This window comes from Loxodonta africana, chromosome 5 (genome assembly GCF_030014295.1).
Source record: "Loxodonta africana isolate mLoxAfr1 chromosome 5, mLoxAfr1.hap2, whole genome shotgun sequence".
NCBI lineage: Eukaryota > Metazoa > Chordata > Mammalia > Proboscidea > Elephantidae > Loxodonta > Loxodonta africana.
The window spans coordinates 50,756,970-50,781,484 of record NC_087346.1 but is presented as its reverse complement, the minus strand read 5'-3'; the positions used below and the strand labels follow the sequence as shown (position 1 = coordinate 50,781,484).

Sequence of the window (24,515 nt, the reverse complement as noted above, 5' to 3'; positions counted from 1 at the left end):
TTTTAGCAACCACTTTACAATATTTCCGAGAAAAATACAGAAAACCAGAATAACTTGGGGAGAGGGCACATGATAATTAGTTTATAATTTTATGGTTTCTTTACTAATCAGCATGTCTTATTTGATATTTGTTAAAAGCCAGAGATAATTACTGCAAAGTCACTAAATAATAAATACGTATTTGTGTGTGCTTTCTTACAGTCACAAATAAGAAAACAGCTAGACCAAGGGGATGGCACCATCCGGTCTCGGTCGTTCGTCTTTAAATAGACCTTTCCTGACCAGGGATGCCCTGGTCCAGGCACAGAGTAGAATATTCCCTGATGCTGTGGTCAGTAGCAGACTTCAGAGGAAAGCCGACTAAGGAATTTCCTTTAAAAACAAAACTAAAGCTGATGCTGACCGGGACCTCTCAGAACATGTGACATTTGCTGACTCACGGAAAAGCACTGCCCTTCTGAGATGTGGCCATCTCCCTAAGAATTCCAAAGCAAACATCGTTCTGAAAGAAATGAATTAAACCACCACTTTCAGACTTGTTCAGTGTTACAGCGTACAGTATGTGGCCTCCAAGCTTTTGGACATTAGTTGCCTGGAGCTCCACTCTGTTATGGCCAATTCATCTAACGTCAAGGTTGTGCTATTAGTATACTTGAGGCTTAGACAGTTTCTTCAGAAAATACATTGAGAAGTAAACATCAAAGATTTTTTTGGGGTTGTGTTTTGCTTTTTTATCCATCTTACAAAAACAAAAGCAGTTTCCCAAAACTGGAAAATGTTTGCAGTATTTATTTTCTCTTTTTAAGAGGCTCAGTAATCTAGTGTGTCCTTCACTTCTAATGATTAGCCCATGGGAACCACACATATCCAAAAGCTATTATGTAGGAAAATAAAGATAAATGAAAGTACGATTTTCAAAAGGTCTCTTATAACCATCTTGGAGGAAATGTTTTACAGAGTGAGAATTGAAGGGAGGGTAATGAAGTAGTAGATAGCTTGTAATTTAATAGTAATAATAATAATGTTGTTAGCTGTCCTTGAGTCTGTCTCGACTCACGGCAGCCCCATGCACAATGGAACTAAATGCTGTCTGGTCTTTCACCATCCCTATGATTTGCTGTGAATTGGACCCTTGTGATCCATAGGGTTTTCAATGGCTGATTTTTGGAAGTGGATTGCCAGGCCTTTCTTCCTAGTCTGTCTTAGTCTGGAAGCCCTGCTGAAACGTGTTCAGCATCATAACAACACCCAAGCCTCCACTGACAGATGGGTGGTAGCTGTGCATGAGGCGCATTGGCCAGGAGTGGAACCCGGGTCTCCTGCGCAGAACGTGAGAATTCTACTACTGAATCTGAACCACCAGCATTTATCTGCATCTGACATTTCTCCAGACAGACTGCAAGAGACTTCTCAAGGAGAACATGTTACACCAGTCCCTTCCCCAGAGTTACCTGTAGTGTTGGCCCAAGAAATACAAGAATCACCTTGCCCTGAGATCGCTAAGCAGCCTGCACCTTGCAGAGCCACTTGTCACCAGTTGAGGGAGTAACACTAAGTAAAATATATAATAATGTGTTACACAACATTTTTCAAACTAGATTGATATTAGGTAAACGGTGTCCAAAGCTCATCATTATTCTAGCCTTTCTATTGCCTTTATTAAAATGGCTTATTTATATACAAGTTTGAAGAAAGACAAAGTGGAGTAAGAACTTGAAAATAAAAAGATTATGGTGCAACGCTTGGATATAACACCATTCTTTCAGTCCAAAGGGATACCATGTTAAAATAAGTTTCTTCGGTTATCTAAACATCTAATACTTAGAAATCACATTAAATATTTGCACATTATAAGAAAGTTTTTAATGTATTTTTTTGTATTATATGGCATAAAGCAAACATCAAGTTAAAATGCATGGTGTCAAGTGTGCAAAGCAAGGAGTTACAAATGAATCCTCATTGAGATGTAAGATTTTATGTTTTTTCTTAGAACAATGGTGTTTCCTTGTATAGGAAATATTGTTTCACTTTTTGTCAAATGTATCATGTTTATTTTATTTATATTCTTCAGTTCTGTTTGTTAAAAACAGCATGATTTTCCTGCACATGTACTATTTTGCTATTAAAATATATTTTAGTATCTGTAATTTAAAAGAATACAACTGATTAATATAATTGCAATGAAAAATCTGCTTTAGTTAGAGTATGAGACACAAAGGGTTTAAAGTTCAATTAATAGTCCCAGTCTTAAAGGAGTTTTTAGTAGAAAAGGAAAGAGACTACGAACAAATGTATGGCAATGTATAGAAGTAAATACAGTAAGAGAGAGGCACACAGAGCTATATGACAGAAAGTGTGCTTCAGCCGGGGTTACATCCATTTACTGGAGAATTTTCACGTCAACAGGAAGAGCAAATACACATAAGCTTGTAATTAGTACTAGTCCAGGTGCTTTTACCTTTGCAACCTACTGGATTCTCTCAGCACCACTGAGCAGTGGTTCTGATTTTACCTCCTGAAGTAGCCTGGTGAAGTAGCCCTCAGCTACTCCTCCAAGTCCAAGACAAGGGAGGAGTGGGGAGTTTGGGAGAAGAGCAAGTGAGGTGTGAAAGGCCTTATCTTTAACAGCTATGCGCTTATCATAAAACCAAATCAAAACCCACTGCTGTCGAATCGATACCAACTCATAGAGACCCTACAGGACAGAGTAGAACTGCCCCATCTGGTTTCCAAGAAGCAGCTGGTGGATCTGCACTGCTGATCTTTTAGTTAGTGCCAAGCTCTTAACCACTGTGCCACCAGGACTCCTTATAAAGGAAGTAAGTACCTTTTAAGACACAGCCAAAATGTTAGCAATTATTCCTCTTCTTAGAATTCCCACCCCGCCCCCCGCCCGGGAAATGTCTTGCCCCCAAAGAAGCACTGTTTCCTCTGGACCAGGGGAGTCACTACCATGGTGGGAATGGCTATGACTACCTCTGAGGCCACTGCACAGCAGCACACTCTGTGGGGCGGGATTCATCTTTCCCACCACGTGACATGCAAGAGAGTGGGCTCCTCGGGCCTTCCCACTCCCACACAGTGAGCGTGCAGGTCAGGAGTTACACTGTGTCCATTTCAGACAGAGAGCAAGAAAATGATTACTTGAGGCGGAACATTCTTCCAAGTGGCTCAATCCTACTTTCCTCCCCCTTTGCTACTTCACATCTGTTGCAGAAAACCCATATTTTCATCAAATTTTTTAAATCAAATGTATTACGTAGCAGAGTTCCCAGCCTGAACCTTGGCTCTATTTACCAAGGATTCAAGCTGTCAGGCACGATGTTGAGTAGAGTTCCTCAAACCATCTGTTGTGAAGGACTGGATTTTCTGATCTTCTAGAAAGGAATTATTTGACAAGTAAAAAAATACAGATACCATAATCCCCATTTTTTATTCTTAGATTCGACAAACATAAAGTCACTGTCAAATTGTTGTAAGATTTTAAAAGCTTTTTCTCAATTTCTGTCATGTACTGCTATCTCATCACGAACTGCTGACAGTTTGCGAAATGGTCCAGTCTGTGAACCATATTTTGAGTAGCACTGGTCTAGCACGTGGGCAGGTAAAAGGAATCATGAGATTTCTGTCCGAAAAATTCATGTTAAGAAAGAGTGTTGAGGTACAAATGTTTTATTCATGGATTATGGACGTTGCTAAGGGGAAAGGGTGATTCTGAGCACATCCTTGGGAGTTACTCAACCATCCTCGGCAAAACCTAAAAAGCGAAACACTGTTTCACTACAGTCTCAAGTGGACAGACAATGAGTGTAAACTGTAGTATCTACAGCTGTGGATGAAGATGGCATCATCGGTTGTCAGTGTAGACTCCAGCAGCCTCTAGGCACCTGGAACCCCAGTGAGCAGCATCAGCAATGGCTAGGCTTTGAGAAGCATAGCTCATTTAGCAAGAGTAAAGGAAATAAGCAGATGCCAGGTGGTGTCCAAAAGCTGGTTTCAGGAGCCCATGTGAAGGGCTTTATGGAGACTTTCAGGAATATCTCAAAGGCTTTTTTGAGAGGAAATGGATTTTCTACATACGAAGTACAATTTCACAACTTAAACATTATCTTGATGTTCCAAGATGGTGGAAAACAAGGGTGACAAATTCATTCGTCAAGTCACAGTCTTCTTTACTGCCACAGCCAGCTATATTTCGATGTACTTGTCCTAGGGATCATATATAACTGGACTGTGTGGTTTCTCTACCTTTTTTCCCCCCCCTTTTCCATTGGATTTCCTGCTTTCAGATGTTTTCTTACTTGGGCATCTTCTTAGTTGTACTTTCTGGTTAGCTCTTCCCTTCCTATTCCCCTCCTAACAACTTTTTTGCTGGCTATACCACTGTGTATCCCCTGTCCCCTCTATCCTTCAGGGGTTTTCATCTTAGAGAATTCCCCCAAAAGATAAAGGGAGTTGCCATACTTAGCCCAGCAACCTGAGAAGTGTCTGGCACATGGTAGATGTTCAATTAGTATTTGTTGAATGGATGAATTTAAAATTGTGATGACAGCTCAGCAATGCATCAAAATAATGTAACACTTAAAAAACAAATTTCAGAGTCCTGACATTTTGATAAATAAACTAGGGCTGCTAACATGTTATTAGCATAAGATTTTACCTTTGTACTTAATTTCCTTTATTTTACTACAAAGGATATAATGGTTCAGTTATTGTTGTCTTTGATCCACTTGAAATTTTGATATATGTTGTACATTAGGGGTTTAACTTGATTTTTTGATGGTTAATGTGTCAACTTGGCTAGGTTATGTTGCTGTGTGTATATATATATATATATATATATATATAAACTTTCTTTTTATACATAAACTGTAGCACATTACGCACACTGTTCCACACCTTGCTTTTTTCGACGAACATTATGTCTTGACGATTGTTCCATTTCAGTATTCTTTTTTCCACTTGATAATTGTAGTTACTTATTTAACTAGTCCTCAATGATTGGGGTGACTATATAACCTCCCATCTAAAGTGGGACACTTGAGAGTTAAAGGAACACTATGAATAATGACTCCAGCAACAGAGGGTATAAAATGGTACTGTCTGAAAAACCAGCACTTATGGTCACCCAACCTATGGTGGATATTTAAATTATTTCCAATGCTTTGTGGTTAAGAGTTGTAAAGAATATATTTAAAAATATGCAACTTTGCATGTGTCCACACGCATCGGTGGGATAAATTTCTAGAAGTGGTATTGCTGGGCCAAAAGTTATGTGCACTTGAAAGTTTGATCAAGATTGCCAAATTGCCCTAAACCAACCTACTGCTGTCAATTCTGATTCACAGGGACTCTGTACGACAGAGTAGAACTGCCCCATAGGGTTTCCAAGGAACACCTGGTAGATTCGAACTGCCAGTATTTGATTAGCAGTGGAACTCTTAACCACTGTGCCACCAGGGCTCCATATTGCCCCTAAAGCATTTAACAATTTGTTTCATCAGCAGGGTATAAAAACACTGCCCTACTTACTCAATGATCCTCTCCTCATTGACTTAGGATCTTTATGTTTTAAGTCCTCTTATGTATGTACTGAAGTCTGTTTCTGGTCTAGTCTGTTCCACTCATCTGTCTAGTTGTGCATTTAGTTAATTGCTTTTTAAACATAACTAGTTTTATATTGTTAGCTGCCACTGAGTCAATTTTGACTCAAAGCAACCCCATGTGACAGTATAGAACTGTCCCATAGCTTTTCTTGACTGTAAGCTTTACGGAAGCAGATTGCCAGGCCTTTCTCCCATGGAGCCCCTGGGTGGGTTCGAATCACCAAGCTTTCGGTTAGCAGTTGACTGCTTAACTGTTGCGCAACCAGGGCTCCTTAGTTTTATATTACCTTTTCAAAAATCCCTTAGCAGTTATCACCTGCTTATTTCTCCAGGTGAAACGTAGAATAATTTATTATACCCTCTCCCAAAACATGAATTTTAATAGTAGTAATATTCATCATGCAAAGGTCTCTCCATTTCCTAAGATTTCAAGGTATACAATTATTATTACAGACATATAAAAATTTGGCCTCTTTATTTCTAAAAGACCTTCTTGTTTCATGCTCTTTTGCATTGGCAAAAATCTCCTGGTCTTAAGTAATAATCCTAACAATGGAAATTTTAGATTATAATGGGAATGTCTAATGCTTCACTATTAGGTTTCAACAATTAACTTTAACTCCCTACAGGTAAAACGTTGTCTCGTCTCAATTCCTTTGTAAAAGCTGTTGTTCTTGCCCAATTTAAGTTCCCCTATTTTGTATTCTCATAGCAACTCGACAGCAGTTTTTTGTTTTTTTTTTTTAAACTCTATGTTCTATCGCATCCGGTGGGTAGCTTTATCACAGCACTATGTTCCCTTTACTGAACTGCGGGCTCTTCAAAGGAAGGTACCACAATTTCTCATTTTTACATCTCTTAAAAAAAAAAGGAAAAAATGCAGTGCCTGCCCAACTCCTTCAATGCACAATTCCAGGGATACCATTCACACACATTTCATGTGAAAGGCAACTCCCAGAGCATACAGGTATGATTTGAAGAGAGCCCGCTTAAAAATGTGCAACGTGGTGGCTCTGGTGCACGGCACACAGTAAGTGCTCAATAAATGTGTTCTAAACTACCAGTGACAAGCTCTGATCGTCAAAGCACCTAGGAGGACATTAACAACCTCAAATAATGGACTGAATTCCTGAATGTTACGCTCATGGATGAGGTGTATTTTCTAACTGACAGTTTACGCTAGGTAAAAAAGTCTCCAAATTAACACCGACAAGGCACACTTCCTACTTATTCATGTACCTGAAAAAGTAAATTAAGTTAATTATGTTCTGTAAACTTTTGGAAGAAAGAAGTCCGGGGAAAATAAAGACCTATGTAGTGCTCAAACTATACTTTTAAAAATACTATTTTATTTATACTCATGTATGAAAAAAGGCTGTATTATGTTTACATACATATCAATATTGTAAACAGCCTGATAATGAATCACATCCAGATTTTATAAAGAACACACAAACATTATAACACTGATTGACTGGTTATAGATAGCAGGGCGGAGGGGGCAATCATTAGCTATAACTTGAATTTTAGGTAAAGAACAGCACCCTCTGAGAAGAATCAATTAGTACTAGCCATCTATACTGTAAAATAATATATACATAGGAGAGTTAGTGATTGTACTGATTTTATTACTTTTGCTAAGCCATTTTATTTCCCTCACATTCAATGCAAAGAAATAAAACATAATATGAAGAAAAATATGTCCTCATTATTATTCACAATAAAAAGGGTCTGCTTCATTTTGCAGGCCTGGCATATTTTACAATAGGGAGCACTTAATGGTTCAAGTAGATCGATGTACCATTTTGATTCTGATCCACTGAAGAGAATCTCATCCCTATTTGTTGACTGAACTAACTTAACTCCATGGGAGCTGTGATAGACTGAACCATTTCTGTGGTATTCCTAGATCTCACTAAATAAGAAAAGACCATAAACAAGGAAATATAACAATCAATCTGTCCAGAAATTATACCTATAGGTTCTTTCTTTAGTATAAGATGGAAAAGCGGATACAAGAACTACTGTGGTCTAGAGATTGCTGAATTGATATTGTGTCTGGTATAATGAAGATACACATCGAGACCACTGGCAGATTATGAAACTTCCACAACTTGTCTCAATTCTTCAAATAATGGTGCAAGTTCCTTTTCTAGGCTGACAATTAGTCCTAAAACAAAGAGATTATCAAAATGAGAGTTAGAAAAGTGTTCCTGAAAAACTCTTCAAATTAAATTCCTTCTTGTCCAAAATTTAGTTACTAAAAAGTATATGAGACAGTTATTTTCCCATAACTAAAAAATACTGTAATTCTAAAAAAGTAATCAAGTCATATTTATTATGAAATTTATTTTTATCATTATTAGAGAGATGAAAAGTGTGCATTAGAAGATACAGAATGAATTATAGTCACTATGATTTTGTTAGTTTTGAAAAGAAAAGAAAAACCTTGATTTATACCTTACTGTTTCAAAATCTGTATTGATTCAGAAATACACATGATTTTTACTAAAGAAGGCATACTTTTTTTTTCCTGAGCAAATTTTAAAGAACTATCAAAAGCTAGAAAGATAGACTGCTTTGATTTTGAACACAAGAATAATCAGAAATTTATTATACCAATTCAACAAAGACAAGGCATAAATGGGTATTTTAAATGCAAAAAAATAACTTTAAAGATGAATGGTAGGAGCATAAGGAAGACAAATAATTTTTTAAATCAGAAGATCTAGCTTCTCTTTACCAGAGTGAAAGGCTATATACATCTTAGTGCCTTGCTTCATGCCCAAACAAATGAAGATTCTTCTGTCTCACAGGAAAATACTAAAAGTGCCTGGCATTCTCAGGGCCAGTTCTAAATACAACACTAAAATATCATTCTATATATATCACAATTTCTAACAATTGACAACCTAGAATGTTCAGTGATTTAGCACAACTGAATTTTAATACACTTACATAAAAATGTCACCACCACCGCTATCCTATGTAATTTACAAAGTGTTTTCACATACAGTATTTTAGATATTCAAAAAGTTTGAAAATGGAAGAGAACAGGTCATCACATCAAATCTAAACTCATTTTAAAGATGAGGAATCAGAGGACAGGCTTCAGTGATCTAGCTAGGATTAGAACTCTTCAAACTGCTTGGAAAGAAAAAAAAAGGTGTCACAATTCTAAATAGCTGTCAAATCTTAGGAGTTAACATAAATTCCACTAAAACCAATAAGGAGTAAACAATTACAACTCAGCTAAGTACTGTCATTATGTTACATATAAATATCCAGTGCTGGGTATTGTATATGATGGCACTTTACTGTCCTCCACATAAAGCTTCCTAGTGTTTGTTCTCAAATTCTTCAGCCCTCAAGAAGTGTGCGATCACCAAAAACACAATAAAATGTCATAAAAACAAAGTGAAATTAAAAAAAGAGAAGAGTGCTGATGTGTTCATCCTACATACACTCTTTAAAACTAAATTCTCAATCAATTCATCTTGTCTGCTGTCTTTCAAGATTTAAAAATTCTAAATTAAAGGACTGATCTACCTGAAGTCCCCAGGTTATGAACAGGATCCATTCCTAACTGTGCCTTTAAATCGAAGTTGTTAAGTCAGAACAGGTGCGCACAGTTCTTATCTGGCCTTACTTTAGAGCAAGAAAAGGCTCCAAGTCTTTTCAGTGATTTAAAAGCTGCACGTGCAGCAAGTAAAGGTGATTATGATGAAAAATTTGTCAAGTCAGGCGTTCATAACCTGGGGACATGCTGTCCAAGGAACTGAACTTGCCCTTGATAATTCTGTTTCCTTAACGTGGTAACCTGAGCAAGATGTAGCACTCAAGAGTTGAAGATTGCCATTGTTGTTGTTAGGTGCCACTGAGTCATTTCTGACTCACAGTGACTCCATGTACAACAGAACTAAACACAGTGGGGCCCTGTGCCATCCTCACAATTGTTGCTATGTTTCAGCCCACTGCTGCAGTCACTGTGTCAATTCATCTGGTTCAAAGTCTTCATCTTTTCCGCTGGCCCTCTTACTTTACCAAACACATGACGTCCTTCTTTAGGGACTGGCCCCTCCTGGTAACATGTCCAAAGTACATGAGATGAAGTCTCACCATGCTCCCTTCTAAGGAGCATTCAGGCTGTATTTCTTTCAAGACAGGTTTGTGCATTCTACTAGCACTCCATGGTATATTCAATATTCTTTGCCAACATAATTCAAAGGCATCAATTCTTCTCTGATCTTCCTTAGTCACTGTCCACTTTCACACGCGTATGAGGGAAACTAAAAATACCATGGCTTGGGTCAGGTGCACCTTAGTCCTCAAAGTGACATCTTTGCTTTTTAACACTTTAAGAGGCCTTTTTCAGCATTATTTGCCCAACGCAATAAAAAAAAAAAAAAACGCAATACAGCATTTAATTTCCTGACTGCTGCTTCCATGGAGGTTGACTGCAGATCCAAAATCCGCAAAATGAAATCCCTGACAACTTCAATCTTTTCTCCATTTATCACAATGTTGCTTATTGGTCTAGTTGTGAAGATTTTTGTTTTCTTGCCATTGAGGTGTAACCCATACTACAGGCTGCAGTCTTTGACTTTCATCAATAAATGCTCCAAGTCCTCTTAGCTTTCAACAAGCATGGGTTTGTCACTTGCATTTCACAGGTTGTTGATAGGTCTTCCTCCAATCCTGATGTCGCGATCTTCTTCATACAGTCCAGATTCTCAGGTTATTTGCTCAGCATAGAGACTGAATAAGGATGGTGAAAGAACACAACCCTGACACACACCTTTCCTGATTTTAAACCATGCAGCATCCCCTTGCAAAATTTTACTTGCGTGTGATATTAATGATGTTGTTCAATAATTTTCGCATTCTGCTGAATCATCTTTCTTTGGAGTGGGCATGAATATGGATCTCTTCCGGTCGGTTGGCCAGGTAGCTGTCTTCCAAATTTCTTGTCATATATGAGTGAGCACTTCCAGCTCTGCAGCACCCATTTGTTGAAACGTCTCAATTGGTATTCCACTGGTTCCTGGGGCCTTGTTTTTTGTCACTGCCTTCAGTGTAGTTTAGATTTCTTCCTTCAATAACCATTGGTTCTTGATCATATGCTACCTCCTGAAATGGTTGAACATCAACTAATTCCTTCTGGTACAGTGGTTCTGTATCTTCTTTCCATCTTATTTTGGTGCTTCCTGCATTGTTCAGTATTTTCCCCATAGAATCATTCAATATTACAATTCAAGGACTGAATTTTTTCTTCAGTTCTTTCAGCTTTATGTTGAGCATGTTCTTCCCTTTTGGTTTCCTAATTCCAGGTCTTTGAACACATCATTATTATACTTTATCTTGTGTTCTCGAACTGCCCTTTGAAATCTTCTGCTCAGCTCTTTTACTTCTTAACTTCTTCCTTTTGCTTTAGCTACTCCGTTCATAAGCAAGTTCAGAGTCTCTTCTGACATCCATTTTGGTCTTTTCTTTCTTTCCTGTTTTTTTAATTACTTTTTGCTTTCTTCACGATGTCTCTGATGTCATCTCACAACTCGTGTGGTTTTGGTCACTAATGTTAATGTGTCAAATCTATTCTTGAAATGGTCTTAAAATTCAGGTGGGATATACTCAAGCTCGTATTTTGGCTCTTGCAGACTTGCTCTAACTTTCTTCAGCTTCAACCTGCACTTGCATTTGAGCTACTGATGGTCTGTTCTGCAGTCGGCCCCTGACCTTGTCCTGCCTGATGATATTGAGTTTCTCCATCATCTCTTTCCACAGATATAATCAATTTGACTTTTGCGTATTCCATCTGGAGAGGTCCACATGTATAGTCAACATTTACGTTGTTGAAAAACGGTATCTGCAATGAAGAAGTTATTAGTCTTGCCAAATTCTATCATGCAATCTCCAGCACCGTTTCTATCACTAAGGCCATATTTTCCATATGATCCTTTTTTGTTTCCAACTTTCACATTCTAATCGCTAGTTAATTATCAATGTATCTTGGGTGCATTTTCCTCAATTTCAGACTGCAGAAGTTGGTAAAAATGTTCAATTTCTTCATCTTTGGTTGGTGCGTAATAGTCATATTAATTGGTCTTCCTTGTAGGCATGTGGGTATTATCCTATGATTGACCAGGCTGTACTTCAGGATAGATCTTGAAATGTTCTTTTTGACAATGAATGCAACCCCATTCAATCTGTCATTCCTGGCATAACAGACCATATGAGTATTTGACTGAAAATGGCCAATACCATTAATGAAGGACTAGCATATCGATCTTTATGAGTTTAATTTTTGGAATCTACCAATTTTCCTAGACTCATACTTCTTGTATTCCATGTTCTAACTATTAATGGATGTTTACAGCTGTTTCTTCTCATTTTTAGTTGTGCCACATCAGCAAATGAAGGTCCCAAAAGCTGTACGCCATTCACATCATTAAGGTCGACTCTACTCTGAGGAGGCAGCTCTTCCCCAGTCATATTTTGAGTGCCTTCCAACCTGAGGGGTTCATCTTCAAGCACTACATCAAACAATGTTCCGCTGCTACTCATAAGGTTTTCACTGGCCAAAGATGAGACAGCATTTAATTTTCTTTTGTATTAAAAAAAAAAAAAAATCACTTTCCCTTACTGTCGTCATTGAATATAAAATAACCCCATTACAAGGAGAAAGCACACATTTGCTCCAAAATACAGATAGCAAAACTAGGACTCAAACAAGTTAATTGGCTTTCCCTTTTCCTGAAAACAAGGAAAAAAGACAGTGGACCTTGTCGTGAATTCTGGTTTTGTGACTCTGAATCTACCATTCCTGTTGTATTAGACTGCTCAGATACAGTAATATTAAGAATTAAGAGCTGTATTTAAGGTAATTAAAACATACCTGTATTAGCATTGCTGCTGGCTATGAAACTCACCACCAAAGGTAAACGATTAAATTGAACCACCTAAAAAGTAAATAAAATCTACGTTATATGTTGTGTTTTAAAAAGGTTGTATAACTCAAATGAGTATCTTAATCTTTAAAGGTTTAAAAAGGTTGATGTGCAAGATACTAGCCTAACATGAAACATGAAAGAGATGAAAATAAGCATTTCCAAAAAACAGGACACTGATTATCTCTTTGTAAAATGGCAGTAGTAGTAGCATCAGAACCTAACTTTAGTAGGATAGTGAGAATCAACATCAGCTCAAAGCTGATTTCCATGAGGTGGAGATCGGGCATACCTCCATTCTCCAACCTTCTTATCAATTCTGACAGCAGCTGTCCTCCCCACAGCATCCCCTACTTCTCTGTTGGGTTCAATAATTCATTGCAAAGGCCACACAGAAACTCACAGCCATATTTAGAGTTCAGTGGTTTATTAAGAAAGTAACAGGGTACAACTCAGGATCAGGATCAACAGACCACAACTCAGGATGAGGATCAGGATGCATGTAGGTAAAGTCTGGAAAGTTCCGCTGAATGGAAAGCATATCCCTCCCTTCTTCAGTGCAGTACAGCTCTCAGCTCCTCTTAAGTCATGCAATCAAGCAGGTCCTTCTCTCTGCTGCATGCGCCACTACTCAGCTGTGCAGGCCTCCTGTCAGCTCCCGAGGGCAGGCCTCCTCTTGATCCCCCAAGGACAGGCCTCTCTGCCTTCAGCCCCCTACCTTCTGCCTCTCCACTGCTAACTGATGCTGCTCATAAACCAAGGTAGCAGTTTTGATCAGCTCTCCTGGCTACATTCCTAACAGCAAGTTTCTGCCATCACCACCAACTCTGCCGCATGGCCCCTTCTGGGCCTCTCACTCTCTTCAATGCTACAGCCCTTGACCCATGCTATAGCTCTTTTCTCTGTGCCTCTTCTCTTTTCTTGCCTCTCATAGTCTTTCTTCCTTCTTCTTCTGTCTGCCAGCCTCTGTGGGGCTGGGTGCATATATAAACAAACTCTTGATCAAGTTCAAGGCATGGCCCTCCCATCAGGGCCACGAACTGAGCAACCCCCTCTCAACAGGCCACAGATAATTCATTTCCATAAGTATATTGACCAATCCCTGCAAGGTGTGTAAAACAGATCAATCACAGGGGAAGCTGCAGTCCAGGGCCAGACAAAAAGTACTAAACCACAAGTTGTTTACAACTTACCCAGGAAATGTTAATCAATCTGGATTAAAGAAAGAAACCCTCTGGAGTAGAAAACTAGGGCAAGGTAACTCCTCAGAGCTGAGAGGAAAAATCTCTCAAGCTGTTTTTCCAAAGAACCAAGTCAAAAGGCCACATAAAGGAACTCATTTTACCACACTCTCACAGACATTAACACCACTGGAAGCCTGAAAGCTTTCTAAGGTAAGCCTAGTTTTCTTCTTTTTACCTCTAAAGCCCAGCAGAGTGCCAACTGCATAACAGGGGCTCAATTAATATTGACAACTAAACGGCTAAAAGCAATATATTTTAGTCACTCAAGAAGTTACATCTTTGTGATTTTGTCTGCCACATTTGTACCACTGTGCTAACAGTATATATATATTTTAAAATCAACTACTTTTTTAAAAAATTTAGCTTCAATGTAAGTAAGGTCTGGAAAATTAAAGACGTAGTGGTTATTTTTTTTTCCTAATACACTTTAAAATACGTAAGTATTAAAATTATTATTTGTATATCATCAGTGGTACATGAGTTACACTCTGGGAAACACTGCTCTAAAACAGAAGGGATTAATTTAAAGAAAATTCAGTTGGAGACCAAGAGATACGTAACATTTAATTTCTTCCCTATAACTAAACGGGGAAGAAAATTAGTATACGTACATTTCAAATCAAATGAAGGAATAAGCAGCAATAGCAAATTTAAAGCAATTATCATTTGACTTTCGATGAAAAAGTTTTATCTGTCACAAAAACAAGAAACTATGTCAGTTGAGAAATCACAATTGTTTAGCTAAGGGCACCACCTACTGGAGGTAAAAGTGACCTGACTTCCTTTTTAGGGTAAGATACACTTTATTATTAAATCTTTTAAAATACTTTTCCATATTATCACCTGCTGTAAATTCTGAAGACAATTACTACAGTTTAACATAACTGGTTTGACGGCTGTTGTGGTTATTGTTAGGTGTCATCAAGTTGGTTCCGACTCACAGTGACCCTATGCACAACACAACAAAAACACTGCCCGGTCCTGGACTACTGTCACAATTGTTGTTATGCTTGAGCCCACTGTTGCAGCCACTGTATCAAGCCATCTCATTGAGGGTCTTCCTCTTTTTTGCTGACCCTGTAGTTTATCAAGTATGATGTCCTTCCCCAGGGACTGATCCCTCCTGATAACATGTCCAAAGTAGGTAAGATGCAGTCTTGCCTTCCGTGCTTCTAAGGAGCATTCTGGCTGTACTTCTTCCAAGACAGATTTGTTCCTTCTTTTGGCAGTTCACTGCATATTCAATATTCTTCCCCAACATCACAATTCAAAGGCATCAATTCTTTGGTCTGAAGGCTAGGAATTAAAGTTCCATCCCCTCCAAAACTAAAATTTATAATTATAACACAAGCTATTTTATACAGAAGGTAAAACAAAGACAGTTAAAATCAGCAAGCAATTTAACATTCATGAACTTACCTGGTAGGTATTATAGTAACAGATAATACTTTTGTTTTTTGAGAGTCCAAGTTTGCTGCCTTGGTCCGTCGCAAGGGCAAAGGTAGATAAGAAGCCAGGTCTCAAAGCATGTTCTGGAGCATTATCATTGGCCACTGGAAAAACAAGTGATTTAAATAAAAATTAGGTGGAAGATATGGTAGGTGGAAGACTTAGAGACTTTTTTTTCATTTATTCCATAAACCCATAGAAAATTGAGCATGAATGTTTTGTGTCACAATACTAAAAATGTCATTAATTGGGTTTCCTCAATTTAGGTAGGAAAAATTGCTCCATCAGAAGTTCAGTAACCATAATTAAGGGAAGCAATGCTGCCTCTCACAAATTTTTTTTTAAAGAATACTAAATGTTTAAATTTTCTTGACATCTTTAATCATAGATTAATCAGTATATTTAACATACTGAGTATTCTGGTTAACTGAAAGCAAAGCTAGAATGAAATTATGAAAAACGGTACAGAGGTCTCTGCTCTCACGAAACTCACAGCAGTATTTCTCATAAAGATTTGAAAAATCCTGTGGCTGACTACCTGTTTTAAATTTCTCTCACTCATTGAAAGGGCTGAACGCAGTTGACTGTACAAACTAGTAAGTGCAGAGTTCAGGGTTTTAACACAGAGATTCTGAGAAAGAATGTTAAAAAAACAAAACTAAACCCATCGCCGTTGAGTTGATTCTGACCCATAGCGACCCTATTTGACAGAGCAGAACGGCCCCTTGGGGTTTCCAAGGCTGTCATCAAGGAGACTGTCACATCTTTCAGTTAGCAGCTGAGCCCTCAGCCACATACCAGCAGGGCTCCTTAGAAAAAATGTTAGAGCTGGAAAATCTCTTTGATATTATTTTGCTCAGACTCTCATTACAGAACCAAGAAAAGTCAAGTGACTTATCCAAAGTCACTTATGTTTTACAGTGGGTTAAAAAGCTCACTGGACCACATGACATGAGGAGATGATGAGCTCTAATATAGACATCTCACTGACTCATGCACAACTCTGGGCTGGCAGTGCAGGCCCTCTGCACTTGAACATCTTCACTTGTAAAGTTAAAAGCTAAGTTAGGTAACCTCTAAACTTCCTTTCAATTCTAAAGTCTAAAATTATCCAACTCATGTGATAGCCAGCTGGAAAATAAACTGTGAACAAAGGGTGCAGAGTATTACTTAATCTTCCTCTGGTGAAGTCATTACAGTGTGTCATATAACTGCCTTAAAACTACGAACATCCATTATGATCCTGCCATGTCATAGAAATAATTAGTAAAAATGGACTGAATCCATACTGACTGGCTCTGTGACATCACGTATACTTAAAAATTGTTGGAAATTAGGGTAATTAGTCTCGTTAGATTCTGATTAAAATTAATATTAAATGTGAAGTTAAAAGTTAAAAAGAGAACCTATTTTTAGTAAGGAAGCAGAAAATCAAGAGAGATTAAATAAATCAATATATGATGATTCAAACATATGCATTTATCCTGAAACTACTAGTAATTGATAAAAAATATAAATGAGGAGGTATGTCTGTGTATATATATATCTAGTTGCATACATGTACAGTCTCATCAGATTTATTAGTGTTTTATATTATATCGTAAATGTTATTAATGGGAAACTGGGCCTGTGATAAATCCGTGCTTAGACTCTCTATGTTAACATGACACTTGACATGTAATAAATTATAGGTTCCAATCCAGTCTTCAAATTACAAAAGTAAACACTAAAACTTAAGACTATGTACTGAACTTATTGAAATAGGTTTTATATGCTTCCTTCTTCATTACTCAAGATAGAATTACATACATTTTCAGTCAAAAGTAAATATGACATCTGTATTTAAGTGCTTATTTTTACCTTTAATAACAGGCACTCCATCTCTATCAGACACAACAATAGCATGGAGTCCTTCAACACTAGAAAGAAAAAAAAATTAAATTATAAAACATTTTATGTTCTCAAAATGTGCACCTGAAACTAGTAATGGAAATTTTCATTATATTTCGGGAGGGGGGGGAGAAGAACCCAAAGGAACTCAATTATTGGTATTATAAACTGTGTGTCTGCCAAAACTCTTCCTAAAATTGAATGAATGGCTATTATCAACATGTATGTACAGGTTATTGATGAAGACCTAAAATATAGCTGGTTTTTTTTCCCCCAAAGAGACTATTTTTAGAGCACAATTTTAGCTTTACAGAAAAATTTTGAGTTCCCATGTATCCCCTTCACCTGGATATTGTTTCTCCTATTAACATCCTGCATTTTTGTGGTGCATTTGTTATAACTGATGAACCAACATTGATAATATTATTAACTACAGTCCAAATTCACATTACGGTTTACTCTTTGTGATAGTGTCCTATAGATTTTGACAAACTCATGTCAGGTATCCACGATTACATACAGAATGGTTTTACTGACCTAAAAATGCCCTGCGTTTCATCTTCATTCCCTTCCCCGCCCCTCCAGAATCCCTGGCAACCCCTGATCTTTTCACTGTCTTTACAGTTTCGCCTTCTCTAAGATGCTATCTAGTTGGAGTCGTACCCGTGCAGTTTGTAGTTTTTTCAGAGTGCCTTATTTCACTAAGCAGTATGTATTTAAGATTCCTCCATTTCTTTTCATTGCTAAATAATACTCCAATGTACGGATGTGCCAGTCTGCCTATCCACTCACCTACTGAAGGACATCTTGGCTGCTTTCACTTTTTGGCAATTATGAATAAGAATGCATATAGTTCTTTTGCCTCCTTCTCTCCCAGTGATAAACTATGTGACATTTTACAAAAATGGATCATTGAAAGAGGGAACTGGCTAACAAAGATGAAAATGCAGGGCAGAAATGAAAAGTGATAATGCTGTATGTGAAATCTGAATTGCATATAAAGGGACTTAGAGAAAAAATGGCTGACTGAGGTAACACTGACACTGTCGCCATTAGACTCTAGATTTGTAGCCAGAGAAAGTTTTGTGAAGGCAAATTTACTACAGACATGAGGAATGTGGTTATGCTGAAAAGATGAAGATGGCTCAGGGGAAGTGACACCACCAAAACACCTCACTTTAACGGAAATCTCCATGATATTTCACGATATTAAGGGACAAAGGATAAAATGCTGTAAGCTGATCCAAACTTAAAAAAAAAAAAAAAACCCACTGCCATCGAGTTGATTCTGACTTATAGAGACACTATAAGGACAGAGTAGAACTGCCCCATGGGGTTTCCAAGGAGCGGATGGTGGATTCGAACTGCCAACGTTTTTGTTAGCAGCTGACCTATTAACCACTACACCACCAGGGCTCCAAACTTAAAAAGGAGTATGCCAATTTGTCAAAGCATAGAAAAGGTACTTGTTCCTTATCTTAGGCCTATGACAAGGAGGAGGCATTGTTCAAACTACTCTTGGTAAGTCTTTACAAAGAAATAAAACGCTTTAATTCTCAATGTTTTCAATGTTTTATAGTATACTAAATACACATTAGTTTTATAACTGAGAATAAGTGTTTTTAATATTTTGGAAAAATAATTTTAAAGATCATATGAAACAACTGTAATTTCTACTGTTGATCACTAAAACTGCTTTGCACATTTTCAACTTGCACAGTCATTTTTATGCCCTGCACTCCCATGCAGAACTAGAACTGACTGCACTGCTAACCACTAAGTTAAAAACAGAACCAGCAGCTTATCTTTGTGGTTTGCCAGTATTAGTAAAAATAAATTTATTGCATTAACAGAAAATCAATGGTAATAATTACTTAACATTTCAACAGTTTTCTCTCTGAATACAGAAGAAAAACATGGACAAATCAAAACTAGAAAATATTACTTATTTCTAGTGCTTTGTAATTAGGGTAGTTAAGGACACAAGTCAACATAGGCAACTTAACACCAAAAAAGACAAGCAAAATCCAAACAGTTTTCTATCTACAGGAATTAACTGATATCTAAAATCTTTTAAAAGTCAAACAGATTTGGGAGATAAGAATTAAAAAAAAAAATCTCACCACATATTCTCCTATATTAAATCAAAGATTATTACGTCAATTTTGAATCATCTTATTCTAGAATGTTAGAATGGATGTCTCAACTCACATCCCTCTCTCTCATTTTCCGCAACTGTCAGGAATTCTACATTATTTGTAAATGGATGTGGGTGTAAGGGAAAGTTTAACTGTCAGGGAAGGTACCGTCCTTACACAGGAAATTCAACAGAAGTGACAAAGTCCTTTGAAACAGTAAAATATCAAAAAGGAAGTTTTCTGACATTAACATAAAAGCGTAATGTATACAAAGGCGCAGCAAATGGATTATGCACAGGTTAAAAAAAAAAAAAAGGTCTCCTGATTTTTCGAGCATGAACTGTTACCCTAGTCTAGCATTCTCGGGTTACCTACACTTAGTAATTAGGTCTTAAAAGCAGTATTAAATGTAAAGGCAGGTTATTAGCTTTTTTTCTTCCCTTGAAATTACTGTAACTACTTCAAAGTATAATTCAATAAACTGTTATCATAGTATATTTGAAAGAACTCTAAAGCGACAAGAAATGTGAGTTCTAGCCCTCCAGCATCCACCAGCTGTTTAACCTCAGAAAAGCCAGGTGACTATTTCAGGCCTCATACCTGCAAACTCAAAGGACATCATTGGACTCACTTAAGGTTACAGTCAGGTATTTGAAAGTATGAAATAATAACACTTTATACATACATAGTGATATTAGTCTAAAATAGAAACAAAATATTACCTACATAAAAATATTCAGTAACAAATTAATTTTTTACCTTGGTAATTTTTTATACAGGAATCTCTTTAGGTCCTAAAAGAGAAAAATATTAAAAAGCCATATTATAATAATATATCTTCCAATGGTTTTCTGGATACTATCCTATCCACATTTCAGGAACTTGAAATCATATTCACAACAATTCCTGCTTGTACTTTATCCTTCTTTTTCTGATTTTGATACTTAATAACTGTGTGACTTGGAATAAGTTAAGTAACCTTTTCTCTAAGCCTAAATTTCATTACTTATAAAGTAAGAATACTCATAGAGCCTATTTAATAAGATTGCTGTTACAGTTTATTGAGAAGATGCATATAAAGTGATTAGCATACCTGGTAACAGAAAACAAAAATTACATTACACGTAAAATCAGATTATACTTTCCATACTATTGTATATCCTGTTGCTACTGTTGTGTTTGCTTGAGAATATATGATGACTATCTTGCTATATTTATAAATAAGATTTTCTAATATCACTTTTAATGATTCTCAGATGATTACAATGACAACACAAAGTGTGTTTAAGCATGAAACGTTAATTAAACCAAAATAACAAAACCAGTTGCCCTAGGGTCGACTGCGACTCATGGCAACCCCATGTGTATTACAGCAGAACTGTGCTCCATAAGGTTTTCAATGGCTGATTTTTCAGAAGTAGATCGCTAGACCTTTCTTCCGAGGTGCCTCTGGGTGGAAATGAACCACCGACCTTTCAGTGAACAGTGAGTGCATTAACCATTTGCACCACCCAGAGACGGCTAGATCATAATCAGAACTAAAGAAATGGAAGACTACTTTATTTTGCCTCCTCATATCTCTCATCTGGGGAAAATGACCATCTAGGCTTCAATTAAGACCTCTATGTAGATGAATCAGATACCATCTATTCTTCAGAACCTCTAATACCTACAATTGTCTAAACCTGAATGCATCGCTACCAGCTTACCTTGCTTTCATCTTAAATACACACACACACACACAAACACACACACAGAGAAATGAACTCATCCTGTTGCCCCCGAATCCAGATTTCCTCAATTTCTTCTTCTCTCCACTAATGGCACTACCAATCCCCTGGTTTTAGGTTTGAAACCAAGAGTTAACATTTAACTTTAATTCACGTTTGCCACTTTTAAATCACTTGTCAAATAAAATGTTTTTAAATTGATCTTTTCCTGTTTTTCCACAGACACTGTTATTTTTATTTCTTTTACTATTTATGACTTGCACTAGTCTCCCAACTGGTATTCTCGTCTCCGTTTCTATCCTATTCTACACTGCGCCAATCATATTATTCTCCTTCTCTAAAGCCTTATTGCAGTGGTTCTCAACCTTGCTATAGAAATTACTTGGGAAGCTTTAATAATATTGATGCCTGGGCTGGAGGTATTCCCTGGGTAGCCAAGGTTTGAATGGCCCTCCAGCTTTCACTGGATTACGTACAAACTCTTTAGACATTTGAGGTTCTCTACAACATAGTCTAGGTCTAATTTTACAGTTCTGTATCCTCATACATATCCACAGCTCCAACTAAGCTGGTCGACTCAGTTTCTCCACACACACCTCTCGCTTCTTAACTCTTGTACTTTGTTTATGCTATTCACGCTACTAGAAATACTTTGCTCTCGATTTTACTTTTCAAAAAAAAAAAAAAATACTACTCAGCTTTTAGAGCTAAATCTCAACCATCAAATATTCCAAATAGTCTTTTCTGATGGACAAAAACCAGATGTAATCCTTTCCTCAATTTTCACACTATTATGTATGCATATCTATGATCACTTACCTATTCCTCTATTAATCTTAAAAACCCTTAAAGAATCATCCCTTAGTCATCTTTATTTTACCCATAGCCCTTATCATAGCAACTTTTCCAAGGCAGATGCTCAATATTTAGTGATTTGACTACAGGTGAAGAATTAAGGTCTCAAAAATATAACCGATGGTACTAAAAAAATAAGCGGTGGGTAAAGGCATAAAAAGTTCCTAAATCTTTGAACCATATAATCTTGCAACCTAAAAGGAAAAACTGGATTTGTATTCATGTTGAATGACCATTCAGTGTGGTGGATAAGAATATAGCCTTTGGAGCCAGACTGTCAGCGTTGTTCTCTTGACTTCACCACTTACTAGCTGTGTAACCCCGGGTGAGTTACTTTATTTTTTTGTGGCTTTGCATCACCATCTATAAGACGAATAATAATCGTATGTACTTCTAAATGTTGTTATAAGAATAAATTAGTATATACTCAATGTTTGGAAGAATATTCGGCAAGATAACAGGATGTAAAATATAAACATTAGTATCAGTAATTCTCTGCACTTTTCAGTAACTAGTACAATTAAGTCCCCTAAGCTTGGAATTTGGGTCTTACTGCTGTGCTAAAGAGGAATTTCAAGTTGTCACAATAATCCCAAGTGAGACATCATGACTGGTTACTGGAAAGTAAAGCATTCAGTGCACATGTCCTACTAACCACACAGTGATTGGGAAGACTGCAGACCATCATTTAGAAGCTCAAATGGTAAACACACAGGGCTTCTTTGATGTTCACAGGATTGGGGTGTGAGAATACAATCTTCTCACCCTCAAGCATATCTTAAGAGTCTCTCCTCAAACCCCATACTGGACAGAAACTCAGAACCCCACAAATCCATTCTTATCAGTCTCCCACTCCAGACCCTAGGGGAAAAAAATCGGGAGGAACGCCTAAAAGAAAGGTCTGTACATGGGGAGTTCTACCTCTCCCCGCCCAGTATCCTTTCCAAACTCCCCACCCTCTCCTTTTTTCCTGTGTAAGAATGTCAACTCACATCCGCCATGATGAACCCCCTTCTCTCGCAGGATCAATCTCCACGCCTGGAAGAGAAACCTCTGGTGACTATTCCTTCGAAGCTTCCTCGCCTTCTCCACCCCCAGCCGACTCCGCGGCTCTAGGACCGTACCAAAGAGGCCGAAGGAGTAGGTGTTCCCCAAGACCTCGACGGGAATCCGGGATGTCTTACCTCAGCCCACTCCACCACCACCACCCCGAGATCTGGGCCCAAAGGCTAGGAAAAGTGGTGCCCTCTCCCCCTTCGTTTCCCCCACCAACAGCCCTCCCTCGCTATCCCCGGACACAAGTCCCTATGCCGGGCAAAGTGGCGCCAGTTACCTGGGTTTCCGCTCCCGGGAATGCCCGGGTTCTCTCTGCGGGCACTTCAGGGACACTAGGAGACAGGTTCCTCCCCAAGCGGCCCTCACATGATTTGTGACCTCGTCGGCCCCCAGGAAGCACTTCCTACGCCTCCGACGCCCGGTGACACTGGATTTCCGGGGACTGTAGGCGGAAACTGAGCGCTTTTTGGCTCGCGGTGCCCCGCCCCGGCCCGTTCTGCCTCGCCCCGCCCGCGCTACCCCGCCCCTCCCGCTTGCCTTGGGCCGGACGGATTTGAACTCTTAGGCGATTCTTAAAGAGATTGCTGGGCCCGAAAGCCCCCAGAAAATGTATGCATGTTCTTGTGCAAGAAGACATTTTTGTGCGGAGAACGTGCATAAATTTTATTAGTTTTTTAGGGCCAGTACCTTAAAAGTTATTCTTGTAAATGAGTGAAAGGGAGGGCGTTAACGAGCTGTATGAGATTGATTGCCCAGGGATTAGAAATTCCAGATCTACAGGTTTCTGGTCCCGATTTCCTAGTCTCTTTTTGGCTTTCCCATGGATGTCACCCTACATGCTCTTTGCTCAAGGTTTTGTCTAGATTGAATCGAGGAGCCATGGGCTTTCTGGAGCGCTCGGGGAGTCAAGCAGCACCCCAAGCCTCTGCTTCTTTTAAGGTACGCACTGAACTACGTTTTCTCATTGGTTCTTGACATGTGGGATTGCCTTCTAAGCATTGCCTAAAATATTTTTTGCTTGGTGCCTTGCTTGTTTTCACGTTTAACAAAAACCTACAGTAGGTAGTAGGAAGATTACGAAGTATGGTAAGGGGGAAACCCTCTCCGATCACCTCAGCCCAGGGTTTCTCAATCTCTGCACTCCTGATACTTTGGGCTAGATACATCTTTTTTGAAGGGGGTTGTCATGTGCATTTTAGGCTGTTTAGCAACATCCCTTGCCTATGCTCACTAGATGCTAGCAGTCTTCCCTCCTCCCTTCCCCCCATCACCCCCCCCCACTTTTGTAACAACCAAAAATCCCCTGGGGGGCAAAATCACACCCCAGTTGAGAACCACTGCCTTAGCCCCTCCTAGGAAAACTGAAGTTCATGGCTTTAGTTGCAGATTACCTCTGGTTTCATTTATTCAAAGCTGGGTAGTATGTCTTGGAAAAGAGATTTATGGAAACTTGTTTAAGACTGATCTTCATTTCCCGCCCCTAAAAGCAGGAATGCAAAAGGGATTAAGTCTAGCCTAAGACATGGTGAAAAGTCTTGGATACATATTTCCTACAACTATACCTGACAAGAGGCAATTGTAAACCATAGAGTTCCCAAAT

General features: G+C 38.2%; 2 protein-coding genes across 4 annotated transcripts in view; one reads left to right on the top strand and one right to left on the bottom strand.

The window, feature by feature from the left end:
• The window catches only part of DAPP1 (dual adaptor of phosphotyrosine and 3-phosphoinositides 1), a 67,023-nt gene extending 58,207 nt beyond the window's left edge, over positions 1–8,816 (top strand). Inside the window, exon 9 of the mRNA XM_003410468.4 lies at positions 202–8,816. Coding sequence (XP_003410516.1) covers positions 202–270 — 69 coding nt within the window. The 3' untranslated portion in view covers positions 271–8,816. The remainder of the gene's footprint in view (positions 1–201) is intronic.
• LAMTOR3 (late endosomal/lysosomal adaptor, MAPK and MTOR activator 3) lies at positions 7,214–23,328 on the bottom strand. Of its 3 annotated transcripts, none has more exons than XM_003410471.4 (7): positions 23,193–23,325; positions 22,852–22,897; positions 20,034–20,068; positions 17,107–17,165; positions 15,217–15,350; positions 12,502–12,565; positions 7,214–7,776 (listed from the first exon to the last, which is right to left on the bottom strand). In XM_003410471.4, exons 2-7 carry the CDS (start codon positions 22,858–22,860, stop codon positions 7,703–7,705), a joined length of 375 nt encoding a protein of 124 aa, XP_003410519.1. In that variant the 5' UTR covers positions 22,861–22,897; positions 23,193–23,325; the 3' UTR covers positions 7,214–7,702. The 3 variants fall into 3 exon arrangements, with proteins under 3 accessions (XP_003410519.1, XP_064141590.1, XP_064141589.1); XM_064285520.1 differs by lacking the exon at positions 7,214–7,776 and adding an exon at positions 8,640–8,750 and having other exon boundaries at positions 23,193–23,327; XM_064285519.1 differs by lacking the exon at positions 7,214–7,776 and adding an exon at positions 8,641–8,753 and having other exon boundaries at positions 23,193–23,328.
• Positions 23,329–24,515: the final 1,187 nt, after the last annotated feature.

Bases quoted from the DNA above. Each gene is read 5' to 3' on its own strand.
- LAMTOR3 (XM_003410471.4), bottom strand. The intron at 15,351-17,106 runs GTAAAAATAAGC...TTGTTTTTCCAG, and splicing joins TGGAGTGCCTGTTATTAAAG to TGGCCAATGATAATGCTCCA. The intron at 12,566-15,216 runs GTAAGTTCATGA...TTTACTTTTTAG, and splicing joins GTTACTATAATACCTACCAG to GTGGTTCAATTTAATCGTTT.